Source organism: Lotus japonicus, chromosome 2 (assembly GCF_012489685.1).
Source record: "Lotus japonicus ecotype B-129 chromosome 2, LjGifu_v1.2".
NCBI lineage: Eukaryota > Viridiplantae > Streptophyta > Magnoliopsida > Fabales > Fabaceae > Lotus > Lotus japonicus.
In genome coordinates this window covers 24,141,242-24,158,018 of record NC_080042.1, presented here as the reverse complement: position 1 = coordinate 24,158,018, position 16,777 = coordinate 24,141,242, and the positions used below count along the sequence as shown (strand labels likewise).

At 40.4% G+C, this 16,777-nt stretch overlaps 3 protein-coding genes across 3 annotated transcripts; 2 read left to right on the top strand and 1 right to left on the bottom strand.

Moving 5' to 3' along the window:
- Positions 1–1,953: 1,953 nt before the first annotated feature.
- On the bottom strand, positions 1,954–4,260 carry LOC130736262 (uncharacterized). Its single transcript, XM_057588103.1, has one exon. It carries the CDS (start codon positions 4,258–4,260, stop codon positions 1,954–1,956), a length of 2,307 nt encoding a protein of 768 aa, XP_057444086.1.
- A 10,467-nt stretch (positions 4,261–14,727) lies between these two features.
- LOC130737818 (uncharacterized) lies at positions 14,728–15,320 on the top strand. The gene has a single exon (XM_057589673.1). It carries the CDS (start codon positions 14,806–14,808, stop codon positions 15,085–15,087), a length of 282 nt encoding a protein of 93 aa, XP_057445656.1. The 5' UTR covers positions 14,728–14,805; the 3' UTR covers positions 15,088–15,320.
- A 308-nt stretch (positions 15,321–15,628) lies between these two features.
- Positions 15,629–16,747, top strand: LOC130736261 (IAA-amino acid hydrolase ILR1-like 5). Its single transcript, XM_057588102.1, has 3 exons — positions 15,629–15,664; positions 16,118–16,432; positions 16,643–16,747. Exons 1-3 carry the CDS (start codon positions 15,629–15,631, stop codon positions 16,745–16,747), a joined length of 456 nt encoding a protein of 151 aa, XP_057444085.1.
- Positions 16,748–16,777: the final 30 nt, after the last annotated feature.

Genomic DNA, 16,777 nt, shown 5'->3' with positions numbered 1-16,777 from the left:
GACTTTCCGGAGCAATCCCCAGACATCAAGGTCGTGTTGGCATTGCCACCTTCAGGGAATTTTTCCCACCGAGCCCTCGCCGCAATTCAGTGTGATTGAAATTGCTGGATACAATTTTTGTATTTTCAATCAGACGTGATAGTCAACAAACTCCCGAGATGGAGAACAAGAACGTGTATTTGTTTTTACCATTCAGGCACTTTTGGCCGACAATTTCTTTGAACAAAGTACAAAAGGATTTTCCCTCGCCGAGTCTGCTGCCGATTTTTCATCGGATTCAGCGTTTTTGTTGATCTCGTTAGCTGTAGTAGTATTTTAGACTGGCAGCGTTCCACGATCTTGGCATCCGCTTCCCATCCAAGATTTCCAGGTGATAAGCTCCCTTTCCTAGGACCTTCAAGATTCTGTAGGGTCCCTCCCAGATTGGGCTTAACTTGTTTCCAGTGACCCCTGTCCGTTTCTTAAGCACCAAATCCCCTGCTTGCATTTCTCTTGGTCGCACCTTCGTGTCATACTTAGCCGCTGCTCGTTGTTTCATCGCCGCTTCCCTTAGGCAAGCTTCGTCGCGTGTCTCTGACAGCAGGTCCAACTCCATCGCCATATTTGAAGCATTCTCGCCCTCAAACTTCGGCGCTGTTCGCCATGAGCTGTTGTCGATCTCTACGGGGAGCATAGCATCCGCCCCGTATGTCATCCTGAACGGTGTTTCTCCTGTAGACGAATGTTGCGTCGTGTTATATGACCAAATCACAATCGGAAGTTCATCCAACCAGGCCCCATTGGCATCCGAGAGTCGGTGTTTCAATCCTCGCAAGGTGACTTTGTTCGCCGACTCCGTCTGACTGTTGGTTTGAGGGTGCTCTACTGACAAAAATATCCTCTCGATCCCCATTTCCTCACAAAATTTCTTAGTCTGATTGCTTGCAAATTGCGTCCCATTGTCCGAGACGATCGCCCTTGGCACTCCGAATCGGCACACGATCCTTTTCCAATAAAAACTTATTAACTTGGTTGTTGTTATGCTTGCTAAAGGTTCAGCCTCTATCCATTTAGTAAAGTAGTCCACCGCCACGAGAATGAACTTCATTTGCGATCTGGCAGTGGGAAAAGGCCCGACGAGATCAACTCCCCACATGGCGAAGGGCCAAGGGGAACTAATCGTGGCCAATTGCTCCGGCGGGGCTCTGGGTAAATCCGCGAATTGTTGACATTTCTCGCCCTTCCTTACAAATTCTGCACAGTCCTTTCTTATCGTGGGCCAATAAAAACCTGCCCTGAGGACTTTACCCGCTAGAGACCTTCCCCCAATGTGACTTGCGCAAACCCCTTCGTGAACCTCTGTCATAACATCCTCATACTTTTCTGGTGGTAGGCACCTTAAGAGGGGCGAAGTGAATCCTCGCCGAAAAAGGATGCCATCGAGCAACGTGTAGTGCCCTGCTTCTCTCCTTTGAGTACTTCACTACATCGCCTGGCTCACCCGCCAAGATATCAATGATGAGGTTCATCCAAGTTTCCTGGCGATCGACTGAGGCTACCAGTTCTTCCTCTATGCTAGGGTTGGTGAGTGTTTCCTGAATCACGCTTCGGTTATTCCCGGGTTTTCAGGTGCTAGCCAACTTAGCTAGGGCATCAGCCCTTTAATTTTGTGTCCTCGGCACGTACTCGACCACAATTTCCTTTATTTAACTCATAAGTGATTGTACGCGCTCTAGATACTTTATCAAAGCCGGTTCTTTGACCTAAAACTCCCCATTGACCTGATTTGCCACTAATAACGAGTCTGTTCTTACCAACAAACTGTCAATTTGTACCTCGATCGCCAGCTTTAGTCCTGCGATTAGAGCCTCATAATCCGCCTGGTTGTTACTAGCCTTGAATTGGAATCTAAGAGATTGTTCCAACACCAGTTCTTCTGGCCCCTGCAATGTGACTCCGGCTCCACTTCCGTTGTCATTCGACGAACAACGTCCATTGTGTGTTTACTCTTTCTCCTTCCTCGGGTGTCAACTCTACCACAAAATCTGCCCAGGTCTGCGCCCCAACTCTCCCCCTTTTATCATACTGCAATCCATACTCTGACAGCTCCACTGACCATGCGACGAGCCTTCCTGACAAATCTGGTTTCTGCAACACCTGCCTCAAAGGAAGATCAGTTCTCACCTTTACCCGAAAACTTTGAAAGTAGGGTCGCAAGCGTCTGACGGTGACGAGGACGGCGAGCGCCGCCTTTTCTATCTTCTGATACCTCATTTCGGCCCCTTGAAATGTGTGGCTCACAAAATAAACTATTTTCTGTTCCCCGTCTACCTCCTGAAGGATTACCGAGCTGATCGCGTGGTCTCCCACAGAGAAGTACAAGTGTAGGGGAAGACCCTGGACGGGCTTCGAGAGAACCGGTTGTGCTGACAACATTTCCTTGAGGCGAGTAAAAGCTTCTTCACATTCTGAACTCCACTCGAACGCTGTGTTCTTCTTAAGGCATTTGAAGAACGGAGCTGAATTATTACCCGAATGAGGAAGAAATTGAGACAAAGCTGCGATTCTCCCGGTTAGCCGCTGCACCTCTTTCACATTGCTTGGGCTCTTCATCTCCCGTATCTCCTTGCACTTGTCCGGGTTAATCTCAATCCCCCTTGACGTGATCATAAAACCTAAGAATTTACCCCCTTGTATTCCGAAAGAACATTTCTCCGGATTGAGCCTCATGTCGTGTTTCCGGATTTTGCCAAAGGCTTCCGATAGGTCCTCGTGGTGAGTCGACCCCAAAACTGACTTAACGATCATGTCGTCGACGTATACTTCCATATTCCTTCCTACTTGCCCCTCAAACACCCTATCCATCAGTCGCTGATACGTCGCCCCCGCGTTTTTCAATCCGAAAGGCATGGTCTGATAACAGTAATTTACCCTTGCAGTCATGAAAGTCGTTTTATCTTCGTCCGATGGATGCATTACCCTTGCAGTCATTCGCCATTTTCCGTTTGCTTTCTTGACCATTACCATGTTTTCCAACAAGGTAGGGTACTTGATTTCGTGAATAAAATCCGCTGCAAGTAGCTTGTTCACCTCTTGTTGGGTCGCCTTCTCCTTCTCATCGCCCATTCGTCGCCGAGTCTGGGTCACTGGCTTCGCCCCTGGATTCAGTGCTAATTTATGACAAATAAAATTTGGGTCTATGCCAGGCATATCCCTGTGACTCCAAGCGAAAAGGTCTAGGTTCTCTCCCAACAATTTTGACAACCTCTGCTCTTGGCTTTCACTTAACCTGGTCCCTATTTTGAGTATCTTCTCGCCGAACCTCAACTCTTTGGTTTCCTCTATCGGGGTGGGTCTATTGACTCGCCCCTCGCCCCTTGGATCCAAGATTTCGTCCGGATCCTCTACTTCATTACAACGATGTCCTGTTGAGGCGTTCTTCTTACCATACCGATCCACAACGTTACAGTAACACTCTCTTGCAACCCTTTGGTCCACCACAATCCGTCCTATTCGCCCGCTCGCCAACGGGTACTTTATTGCTAGATGAGCTGTTGATATCACTGCGCACAGACGATTTAAAGTGTTCCTTCCAATGATCGCGTTGTATGACCCTTCCGCCTCTAAAACCAAGTATTTTACTGTTAGTTTTTTGGCATTCTCGCCCCCGCCGAATATGGTATCAAGATCTATGACTCCTTTCACCCACACTAGTTCGCCCGCGAATCCTACCAAGGTCCCTTCATACGGGGTAAGGTCACCTTCCCTTATTCCATGCTGCGCAAATGCCCCGCCGTAGATGATATCCGCTGAACTCCCCTGGTCCAAGAGCGTTCGTTGTACGTCGAAGTGGTTAACCCGAAGGGAGATCACGATCGGGTCGTCTAAGTGTGGTTTTAACCCGAAAAAGTCAGCGGGTGAAAATGTGATGTCCGGATGCTGAAAACCGAAAGGTGCTTCTGCAACCGCATTCACCGTTCTGAGATATCGCTTGCGCGCTGCACCAGTGATTCCTCCTCCGCTAAAGCCTCCAGCGATTGTTCCTATTTCTCCGATCGTAGGATGCTTATTACGCTGCGCCTTAATAGTCTTTCCTGTTGTGATCAATTTCTCAACCGCATGCTGTAAAGCTCTGCACTTTCCGGTATCATGACCAGAAACTTGGTGATAAGCACACCACTCTCCCGTCACCCTACTCTTCGCCGAAGAAGACTCTAACTTTCTCCTGGAACCTCGGTAGCTTTCCCTATATAATCCGCTAGGTCCTAACGCCGTGTCCATTACGGTAACTGCCTCATCCTGTAGTTCCAAACGGCCAACGACTTCACAGATCAACTTTTGCCAACTTTCGCTAGCCTCCAACTCCGGAAATTGCGTGCTTACGCCTGCTGGCACTTGCTCGTCTTGCTCGTCTTGTTCCTGCGTGCTTACGCCTTGCGTTGGCTGATCGCGCACACGCCTTAATTGTCCTCCTCGCAATCAATGATATCCTTCCATCGTACCGTTTCCAATAATGGTTCCTATCAACTCAAGAAAATTCTACGAGAGATTTTACACCTTCCTTCAAATTGTGATCCACGTTGTCCGGGAATTGAAATCTACCGATTCCCACAGACGACGCCAATGTTCTCGCCAAGAACATAGAATCAAGGCATAGTGCCAAGAGTGTGTGGAATGTGATCGGAGATTTTAGAGAGATGAGCTCTTAACTGCTTAGAGAGAGAGAAAATATAACTGAATTTCAATATTGTTATTGCCAAATGAGCTAAGAGTCCCTTACAATTGGTGACCGTCCCCTATTTATAGATTTGGGGTTGGGCCTTCGTGCCTTTAATCTGTCTAAATGGGCCGGTTGGGCCTTGGGGAGAGGGGCCCAAGGTCCAGGCATATTCCGCGCCTAAGGCTGAGTCCCCTGGGCGAGGGACCCTAGGGTCTCGCCCAGTCCATTTTTTATAGGCAAATGTTAGTTATTAGAAATGTTTAATCCCTCCTCCAGGTTCGTGCCCGGGACCCTTCACTCCACCCAACCCTTATGTCCCATTATATATAAGGTGGCGTCCTACTTCTCTTAATCCTCATCTCATCCCCCTTCTTCTGCTTCCGATCCCCTCTTGGTATCAGAGCCTGATGGGGAAGTAGGAACATGCTAATTAAGTTAGGGTATAAGTTGTTTCTCTGCTTTGTTCTTGCATAATTAAGCACTATGGAAACGGATCTGGACTGGTAGTACACGTTGAACTAAACTAAAATGAAAACCTTTATTGAAAACCTTCTAGGATTATTACTATTCAGACTTATGGTCATATCTGCAGCGGAGGCGTTGAAGGCAGTAAGTCCCTGTGTGGCAGTAAGTCTATATTGGGCCATACTACAGATATGATATGTTAAGTTCTGAATATTTTTAATGTCCTTGTTCAGTTTCTTTTTGTGGTGGCTTAAGTCTGATCCAGATCTATACTGCTCAACTATTAAGAACAACACAGAACATAACTTATATTTCTAATTTATTTATCTGTTTCTATAGAACCAGGTGATGGCGATGATACTTATGGGTGAGGAAGATTTGTCTTTCTTGATGCTTCGTTCTTTTTCCTCCAAGCTTTCTTTCAAATCTTCCCAACCCTCTTCTTCTTCTATCGATCATCATCATCATCAATCCAATCAATTGAAATCCAATGTTTTCAAAGAAGAGATTCATTTTGAAGACATCAATCAAGATCTCGATAACTGGGAAATTCCTAAAATTTATCATACTGAGATCTATAAACCAAACGGATCTTTCTTCAAAAGATCATATTTCATCATCAAAACCGTTGAGCAAACGTATAAGCTCAGATCTGATGATGAAGAAATCCATCTGCTTTCCGAGAAAAGCATCAAAGAACATATCAGCAAGAATTTCAACTATCTTCATATAGGTAGTGTTCAAGTTGGTCTGAAACCCCTAACTAGGAAGTCCCTTGATATTGCGGTTCTTCTTTGTCTTAGGGATATTAGACATAATCGGTTCCATGACTCCCTCTTAGGAACGGTTGAAACCAGCCTAAGCAACGGACCAATCTTTTTCAATTGTTTCCCTGATCTGACTGTCAGTCTGGATGATAAAAACATCCTTGACGTTCTCTTCCTAAATATCAAGCTTCACGGCCTTGATATGAAGGATGACTCTATCCCGATCTCTTTAATCTATAGGGTTCAATACAAAGTAATGAACTCTATCAAATCTTATTTCTTACGAACTAATTGTGAGAAATCTGGGGAAACCACCCTTTTCCTCACTGACTATGACAAGGCCAATGTCATTGTGCCTAAAACTATCCAATGGAGCGATATCACCCTTCCTGAGAAATGGTCTTTAGAGAAGGCTGCTCCAGCTCAACCTGTCGAAACTCCTGAGTTTCGTGAAATCATCAAACACCAATCTGGCCAAGTAGATCTCATCTTTGATAGAAGAAATTCTTTCTCTATCCCTAGATCTGTTAGGACATCCTCAAATGATTTACAATCAGCCATGTCCAGAAGATCCTTCTCTATGACTAGAAGGAACCAACCTGAGTCAAGTGCGCGTCCTTCATTCTCTCATGATGGATCAACCATCCATCTTGCAGGATATGTCAATTCCACTCCTGTCAAGACTACCTACTCCTTATCTCCAACGTATTCTTCTCTAGATACCCCTGGAGAAACTTCTGATTTCATTGGAGCAATCACTGCTGAATTTGTCATTGACAAAGAAAGCATCCGAGCAGACTTTTACTCTGATGTTCGGACGAAGCAAAGAGAATGGTTCTTTGCAAAGTATCAGGGTAAGAAGAGAAAGAAAATCCAAGATAAATTCTATGGGTTTCTTGAACAAACCCAGCAAAACATCTTCTTCTTTGATTGGTATCAGGCTTATGCCATTAAGAAGAAAATCCCTTACCCTTACCAAGTTGACATGATTAAGTGGCAGCTTAAGGATGGTAAAGAAACTCTTTCAAACCTACCTCCTAAAACTCCTTTCTTACTCAAAGGAGCTCAATCCGCACCCGTCCTGGCTTCTCCCTTCAAAACTAGGGAAGGAGAAGGTGAGGTCACCAGCAAAGACATCAAAGACCTCATGGAACAATCCAATTACACCAACAAATATCTTCAGACTCTTGGAGAATCTCAAACGCATGATGATTCTTCTAGGAAAGGAAAAGGAAAAGTCAAGACTGAACCTTCCTCTTCCTCAGATCTTGATATCCCTAAAGGATGTCAGCTGGAAAAACCTCTATTCAAACCTTTCCAAATCAGTAACCGATCTAGGCACTCAGCTCAATCTCTTCGTGCCAAAAATGAGTCTGATAATGAGCTTCTCCAAAAGGTTGTTCAGCAACTGAAGCTTCTCAATCAAGTGATTCCTGAAACTCCGACTCAGGAAACTCCGACTCCGGAAGCAGTTTCAGCTCCTGCTCCTCCAAAAACTTCTGAACAAATAATCCGTCGAACTTCTACTCGTAATACCACTACTTCTTTGAATAATATTGAAGAAGGAGAGGTTGAGTCTGATTCTGATGTTCAATCTGTCAAGAGTATTCCTATCAACACTGTTATCCACAATTCCAGGAATCAATGGAGAAAAGAAACCAAACTCGATTATCCTAGAGCCACCGCTCCTGATATTCTATTAGAAGAATCTTCTAATTTCAAAAGCTTTAGCGCCAACAACGTCTATGAATGGAACATTGATGGTGAAAATGAGTATGGCATCACCAAAATCCTCCAAAATATGACTATGGTGGCCACTGCTTATCAAACCTCCAACAATTGTCCGGAATCCCTTATTGTCGAAATCTTGGTTGCCGGTTTTTGTGGCCAACTCAAAGGTTGGTGGGATAATTATCTCACTGAAGAAGAGAAGAATTAGATCTTGACTGCTGTCAAGACTGATGAAGAAGGTAATCCTATCATCGAAGATGGCAAATTCATCTCCGATGCTGTCAATTCCTTAATCTTCACCATAGCCCAACATTTTGTTGGAGATCCTTCCCTCATCAAAGATAGATCTGGCGATCTCCTATCTAATCTCAAATGCAAATCTTTGGGTGATTTCAGATGGTATAAAGATACCTTCCTGACCAGAGTCTACACCCGAGAAGACAGCCAACAGGCCTTCTGGAAAGAGAAATTCCTGGCAGGTCTTCCTAAATCTTTTGGCGACAAAGTTCGTGAAAAACTTAGAAGCCAAAATCCTGGGGGAGAAATCCCATATCAAACTCTTAGCTATGGTCAGCTCATAGCTATCATTCAAAGAGTTTCTCTTAAAATCTGTCAAGATGACAAAATCCAACAGCAACTCACCAAGGAGAAATCTCAAAATCGCAGAGATTTGGGTACCTTTTGCGAACAATTTGGTATTCAAGGTTGTCCCAAGAAACCTAAACCCAGAAAGCAAGACCCTCCTAAACAACAATGGAAAAGGAGATCTAGCAGGAATGATCATAGGAAACCCAAACCTAGATCTAAACCCCATTCCTCGCAAACTCCCAAAAACCCTCCTGAGAATAGACCCTCTCAAGGAAAAGATGTCACCTGCTATAACTGTGGCAAGCCAGGCCATATTAGCAGGTATTGCAGACTCAAAAAGAGAATCTCTGAGCTTCATCTTGAGCCAGACATTGAGGACAAAATCAATAATCTTCTCATTCAAACTTCTGATGAAGAGGATTCTGCCCCTTCGGACTCTAAGGTCTCTGAAGACCTAAATCAAATCCAGAATGATGATTCTCAATCATCATCTTCTGTCAACACCTTGTCCATCAATACCTTGACCAATGAGCAAGACTTGCTCTTCAGGGCCATTAATTCTATCCCTGATCCGGATGAGAAGAAAATCTACTTGGAACGCCTCAAATCTACTCTTGAAGATAGGCCTCCCAAGAGTCCTATTACTACCAATAAATTCAATCATATATATATATATATATATATATATATATATGTATATGTATAGCACACTTGAGTTTTTTGCATTAAATACATGAGGAAAACTCAAGTGTTGCATATAAAAAGCATCAAAACAAAAAATTGTAATAAATATATTAAACAATAATTAAATTAAAATTGAAAATAATTATATTCTCAAAAACTATTAAACTATTTACATTAAATAACAATATTCATAAAATTAAAATTTACATTAGTTTTGTATTTCTCACAAATTTTTTTTTCGTAAACAAAATATATTATTGAATGATAAAAAAACATGAGAACAAGTCATCTCATGATATCGGTCAAAACCAAACCAAATACAAAAAAAGCATGTCATATCTCAACCTCTAATGTGTTGTGTTTCACAAATGTTAAAAATTAAATTCAATAAAAAAATAATATTTATTAACAAAAGTTTAGATAAAATAGTTTTAAAATTAAAAACATATCTATCTTCTATATGTAAAGCACACTTGAGTTTTTGCATTAAATACATAAGCAAAACTCAAGTGTTGCATATTAAAAGCATCCAAACAAAAAAATTGTAATAAATATATCTAACAATAATTAAATTAAAATTGAAAAAATTTATATTGTAAAAAACTACTAAACTATTTACATTAAACAGCAACATTCATAAAATAAAAAAATTCTTGAGTTTTGTATTTCAATTTTTTTTTCATAAACAGAATATATTATTGAATGATAAATAATAATTTTTATATAATGATAAAAAATATTGTAAGTAAATTCGTGCAACGCACGCGTATAATATCTAGTATTAAGATATTTTACCGCACCGCATGGAAGTCATTATGACAACATGTCGGCACCTAAAAAAGCTTCCAGGAATACACGGAGCTGAGAAATATGAGGAAATTCTACTGGTCAGTAATTATCATGTCGATAGAAATGTAAGGCTTCTCCTAAATCCGCCACGTGTCCCTAAAATCGCTCCTGCTTCACCACGTGTATTACACTTAGCCAGAACAATAATTGGAAAATGGAACTACTAGTTTCTTATATAAGTGTTTATACTGATTTTTGGTAAACAAATAGAATCCAAAAGCAATTTAAGGACCGGATTCGGAGTCCTTTCTGGGTTCTTTAGTGAAGACGTTTTAAACGTCAAGGCTGGGTTTTTGTGAAGAACGATATGAACAAAATGGAAAAAAGAGTAGAGGATCGAAAGGAAAAAGAGGAACAAAAAGTAAAAGGAAATCAAAATGGCAAAGGAAATGAAATTGCATTGAAAATTAAAGGTGAGAATCACATCACACTCTTAGTCTCTTTGTAGCCATATGTCACATGAGACTTGGAGGCATCCATGGAGAGTTTTGAGTAATTGTGTGAGTCTCAGTAATTTTACAATCAGATTTGCTACTTATAGAACTTGGAATGAAACTGCAACTAGATCCTACGGTAGAGATTAAATCCTAAAAAATAACTCCCTACACTAGAGCCATACACTTGGCATAATTACAAATAAAATAACTTGCAGCCACTTTTTCCACTACTCCACTTCAATAGCCAACTTGTAACTTCCACTTAAGCCACTAGTAACTTCCACTAACTTCTCTGGCAACTCCATCTTCGGGTAGTCTTGGATTTCTTCGACATTCTTCGCTGGATTGCTTTGATCTCTTTCTACCAAACTTAATACATGCCTTCAAATATATCTTACTTTCTTGTGCTTGGTCGAAGAGCTCCTTTCATGTGGCTTGACATTAACATGCTGCCATCAACATATAATTTCGACCAAGAAGCTAGACTTGCAGATCAAACAATGTTAGTGGCCTCGACCAAGAAGCTAGACTTGCAGATCAAACAATGCTAGTGGCAACTTGACTTTAACAATCCCATGTAGTAGCCGATCAGCAAACATGTACTTTCTTAAACTTCTAGATCTGACCCTTCCATTGCATATTGTTTTGATCACGTAAATGAAATCAAAGAACCATTAAATGGCTGACATATATATGTTGGTCGAAAATACACCTTGTCGAATTAGACCAAATTGGTGAAGTCCCAATTTAACTTCCTTTGTCAAAATATTGGCCCAAGATATCCTTAATTACAATTTCGACCCCAGCAACTTCTACTAATTTGGCAGTAAAGTATAAATTACACTGAAACATGTCATGCATCCATGTACACCATATCTCAATGGCTAATTTCCAAACCTGTAAATTTTGGTGCTAACAGAGGCCCCCCAAAATGTTGTTTCTCGAAAGAAGTGAGAGGAATAACATTTTGAGATATATCACCAAAATTTTGAGCAAATACCTCATGGCCTTTTGCAGTCACCTAGCCATTTTTCTTTTGAAATTGCAACTCTCCATTTTGATTGCTACCTGCCACCAATAGTTTCATATTGTTTCTTTGGTCGAAACAGTGGTCTAACACCCCACAAATCTTGGTCGAAATATTGGGTTTAATAACAGCCAAAATCATTCCTCAAGCTTTATTCCCACTCAGATAACATCTTGACCCAACCAGTTTATACATATCTGAATTACAAGATTGAGACCACCAAAGACCAATATCTGAATTGGTTGATTGAAACTTTGAATGTTGTTTTTCGACCAATCATCAATATCACCTTCAACATGGTATATTGCTAGAGTATATGCCATTCTTTAAAATAATTCGACCAACTCCTTTAATACCTTCGATCTGGATAATTTGGAGCCCCTTGACACATTGCTCTCGAATTATCAATTTGGCAAAAGCATTGTTTCGAATGCTAAACCATGGCTGGGCAAATTAATTTTCAACACTTTTCACGTGGTCTCGAGAACCAACTCTTTTACGGCTTCGAAAGCCGTTAGATTTTATTTTCGGTCACATAGACCGTTTTTCGGCAATATGCCGAAATTCAAACTAAGGTGCTAGTACTTTAGCCAATTCCTTTTGAGTTTGAGGTCCTTGGCAAATTCTGGCTCCTTTTCACCATAACCTTCTAATAGTCACTTGTAACCTTCAATCCTTTGAAGGATTTTGCTGGAAATTTTCCTTTGCTCTCATCTTCATAAGTATAGGGAGACTTTGGCTTAAATTCAGCCATATTCACTTCATTCTCATCACTATCATTATCCTCATCAGATTGATCAATTTCATCTTGACCAATTTCTGGATTCTGAGTGGCTCTTATGCAAGAACTTTCTTCTCCTTGAAAAACTCCTTCAGGCTCGTATTTCTCAAGCCTTAGTTTCTCTACTCTTCTAACTTTGTGAGCCAATTGAGCCATATCTATGAACTCATCATTAACCAAGTTCTTTTTAATCGAATAGTCTAGGCCCCCAATAGCCATTTTTACTAATTCGAATTCAGGCACATGAGTAGAACATCTAGTTTCCATATGCCTAAATCGAATTAAGTAGTCATCTATTGACTCATTCAATTGTCTCTTAACATTAACCAAGTCCATTAATGTCACTTTGGTTTCTCCTCTAAAGAATTGCTCGTGAAAAGCCATCTCCAATTCATTCCAATTATGGATCGAATTAGGAGGTAGAGTAGTAAACCATGTGAAAGCATTTTTCGTCAAGGAACTTGGAAAATATTTCATTTTCAACAGTTCATTGTTAGCAAGATCACAAATTTCAAGTTGGTACCTTGCAATATGCTCAACAGTTGATTCACCTGTGTCTCCTGAAAATTTAGTAACTTTTGGAACCTTTCCTCCCCTTGGTAGTTCTGTTTGAAGAACTACTTCAGAAAACGGAGACGTGAAATTTGGACGATTGACATATCCAACATTGAAACCATGATGATTTAGAACTTCTTCGACGGCATTGGCCACATTTTGTGGCCCCCCATAGTCATTTTGATTTCGATTAACTAAGACATTGTTGTCTAAATTCTGATCAAAATTCTGTGGCTGATTTTGGACTGGATTTTCTTGTCCATTCAGAACTTCGTTTGGACCAAAATTCTGATCTTGAGGCAAATTTTGAGGCTCATTTTGACTAAAATTCTGAACTTCATGTTGAGTAAAATTTAGAGGCACACTTTGACCATAATCAGCAACTTGCTGGAACGTTTGGTTCAAAGGCGGTGCTCCAAAAACATCAGCAATTCGACACAATTGTCGAGTCAAGTGTTGAGTATTTTGAATGAGAGGATTAAGCATAGTTGACATCTGTTGTGTCAACATGTTCACCATGTTGTACTTACTCTCATCAATTTGTTGCCTAATTAATTGTAAATCAATATTAGTGGTTGAATTTGAAGGAAATAAATTCATTGAACCACTTTGAATTAAAGCCATGGTCATTCCCAATGTGTTGAACTGGGTATGTTCTTGACCATTTTGATTTGCTCTCTGCCCAGAATTTTCATAAATGGCATCCTTAATTATTTTGCCATAAGACATTTTCTCAAAATTCTTTGCTTCCCAAATTGAAATCAAAAGGACCAGTACGTTGAATCCAAATTTCAATTCAAAGGCTAAATATATAACTCCACTGGTAATACGTATTGTATATCCAATTGGAAGTAATATTAAGTGCACGAACAAAATCTAGTCACAGTCACTATGGTCTTGATATTTGAATCCACCTCCAATAGACTCAAGACCAAATTTAAATGACACTTTAAAACTTAGTTTTCACTAAAATGGTCCCACTGGGCGTGCCAATTTGTTTATACTGATTTTTGGTAAACAAATAGAATCCAAAAGCAATTTAAGGACCGGATTCGGAGTCCTTTCTGGGTTCTTTAGTGAAGACGTTTTAAACGTCAAGGCTGGGTTTTTGTGAAGAACGATATGAACAAAAAGGAAAAAAGAGTAGAGGATCGAAAGGAAAAAGAGGAACAAAAAGTAAAAGGAAATCAAAATGGCAAAGGAAATGAAATTGCATTGAAAATTAAAGGTGAGAATCACATCACACTCTTAGTCTCTTTGTAGCCATATGTCACATGAGACTTGGAGGCATCCATGGAGAGTTTTGAGTAATTGTGTGAGTCTCAGTAATTTTACAATCAGATTTGCTACTTATAGAACTTGGAATGAAACTGCAACTAGATCCTACGGTAGAGATTAAATCCTAAAAAATAACTCCCTACACTAGAGCCATACACTTGGCATAATTACAAATAAAATAACTTGCAGCCACTTTTTCCACTACTCCACTTCAATAGCCAACTTGTAACTTCCACTTAAGCCACTAGTAACTTCCACTAACTTCTCTGGCAACTCCATCTTCGGGTAGTCTTGGATTTCTTCGACATTCTTCGCTGGATTGCTTTGATCTCTTTCTACCAAACTTAATACATGCCTTCAAATATATCTTACTTTCTTGTGCTTGGTCGAAGAGCTCCTTTCATGTGGCTTGACATTAACATGCTGCCTTCAACATATAATTTCGACCAAGAAGCTAGACTTGCAGATCAAACAATGTTAGTGGCCTCGACCAAGAAGCTAGACTTGCAGATCAAACAATGCTAGTGGCAACTTGACTTTAACAATCCCATGTAGTAGCCGATCAGCAATCATGTACTTTCTTAAACTTCTAGATCTGACCCTTCCATTGCATATTGTTTTGATCACGTAAATGAAATCAAAGAACCATTAAATGGCTGACATATATATGTTGGTCGAAAATACACCTTGTCGAATTAGACCAAATTGGTGAAGTCCCAATTTAACTTCCTTTGTCGAAATATTGGCCCAAGATATCCTTAATTACAATTTCGACCCCAGCAACTTCTACTAATTTGGCAGTAAAGTATAAATTACACTGAAACATGCCATGCATCCATGTACACCATATCTCAATGGCTAATTTCCAAACCTGTAAATTTTGGTGCTAACAATAAGGAAACTAAGAATGGTGTAAGAAATTGAGATATTGAAGAAGCTAGAAAATGGAGAAGGAAACAAAGGCACAGAGTGAATCAGGTAAAGGTGGTGCAAGCATTGAAGGGCTTCCATTTGAGGACAGTCCCTACGTGCAATACAAGGATTTGGAGGATTACAAGCGTCAGGGTTATGGCACTGAAGGTCATCAGGAACCAAAGCCCGGTCGTGGCGCCGGCGCGACGGAGGCACCCACGCTCTCCGGTGCGGCGGTTTCCTCTCAGGCCCAGGCTCAGGATAAAGCCCAACCCACTGGAACTGGCGCCACTAATCGCCAAGGAGTTCCTTAATTGATGCTATCTTGAGTTCATTTTAGGTTAATAAAAAAAAATGTAGTTTGATTTCTGGTTTGGTTTTGATTTTGATTTGTGATAAGGTTAGAGTGATTTGTTGTACCAAAAATAAGGTTAGTGATTTGTTAGATCATTACACCTGCGTTTAGAATCTGCATTTAGCTTCTTGGTTTTGTTGTACAACACGTTTTGGATGTTGAAGAAAATGTATGTATTGTTGAAATTTATTAGCTATAGGTTATTGGTGGGGTGTTTTTGGATTGGAGATGCCATTGCATAAGCCACAAACGAATAAATTGAAGAGTAAGATAATCAAAATGGAGTATAGTTAAATTTAGTTAAATTGATGGATTGGTGATAGGGGTGGAAATGAACCACTAGTTGCTGTAATTGTGAAAGTGATGTTCTAATAATATTATTCATGCTGCTGCAGCATTCTTTTTATGTTGGTCCAGTATTTTTGGAGAACATACAGAAGCGAGGATAATTTTATGAAATTAAAAACGCAATGAGGTTCAAGCATGGCTGAGAACATCATATGTGTGTTGTGCCTGTGACTTCTGAGTTTTATCTGGTTCTGAAGTTATGGTTGTGCTTCTTAAGCATGTGTGTCTGTTCTGCCTTTTAACACCACCAGTCTCTTTGACGAGATGACATGCTAGTTGCAGTCTTGCAGAACAGATCATAAATTTATTATAAGTTTGTAGTATCAGAACTTCATCCAAAATAAAAAGTTTAGATAAAATAGAATTGCATAAAGTCGAAGATATATTAACTAACAGAGTTCCAGCTAGATCCATCTTACTAAATGTTCAGATCTTTGTTGCTTTCAGAGGAATTAAATCAATTAATAATCTAGATATCAGCTATTGAATTGCCTATTGCCTGGTATTTAAGCAGAGGTTCAGAAAGATATAAGTAGAGGTTTTCTTCTGTTTGTTTGAGTTTCTGACACATGCATAATATAACCACTAAAAAGTCAAAATCTGTTAATTGAACACTGACCCCCTACTCTTTGGTATGAAAGGGAACTGTGAGACTTATTTTTCAACCAGCTGAGGAGGGAGCTAGAGGCGCCTCTCAAGTGATAAAAGAAGGAGTTCTTCAAGATACAGAAGCAATTTTTGCTGTTCATATTGATGCTGAGACGCCTACTGGAGCCATAGCATCCATTCCAGGGCCTTTTACAGCTGCTGGATGCATCTTTGAGGCAAAACTTGTAGGAGTGGGTGGTCATGCTGCTTCACCCCACAGGAATGTGGATCCAGTGCTGGCTACATCATTTGCATTATTGGCTCTACAACAGCTTGTCTCAAGGGAAAATGACCCTCTTCAGAGTCAAGTATGCGCTACACTCAATTGTGACTTTCTCAAGAAGATTTATCCATAGCATTTAGTTACAACAAATTTGAATGAGAACCTTCCAGAAACTTCATTTAAGTCCATTGTTATGGATCTGTCTTCATGCATCCTCACCAATTGTTCATATAGCTAGAAGTCTAGGTGAATTTATTTGTTTCTTTTAAAAGAAAAAGATTGTTTTCTCTGTCAGGTCTTGGCTTATGCGATTTCATTTGAAAAAGCTCTTAAGTGTTCTGTTTACTATGCCAAAAAACAAAGTTCTCTATCAGGTCTTGGCTTATGCGATTTCATTTGAAAAAGCTCTTAAGTGTTCTGTTTACTATGC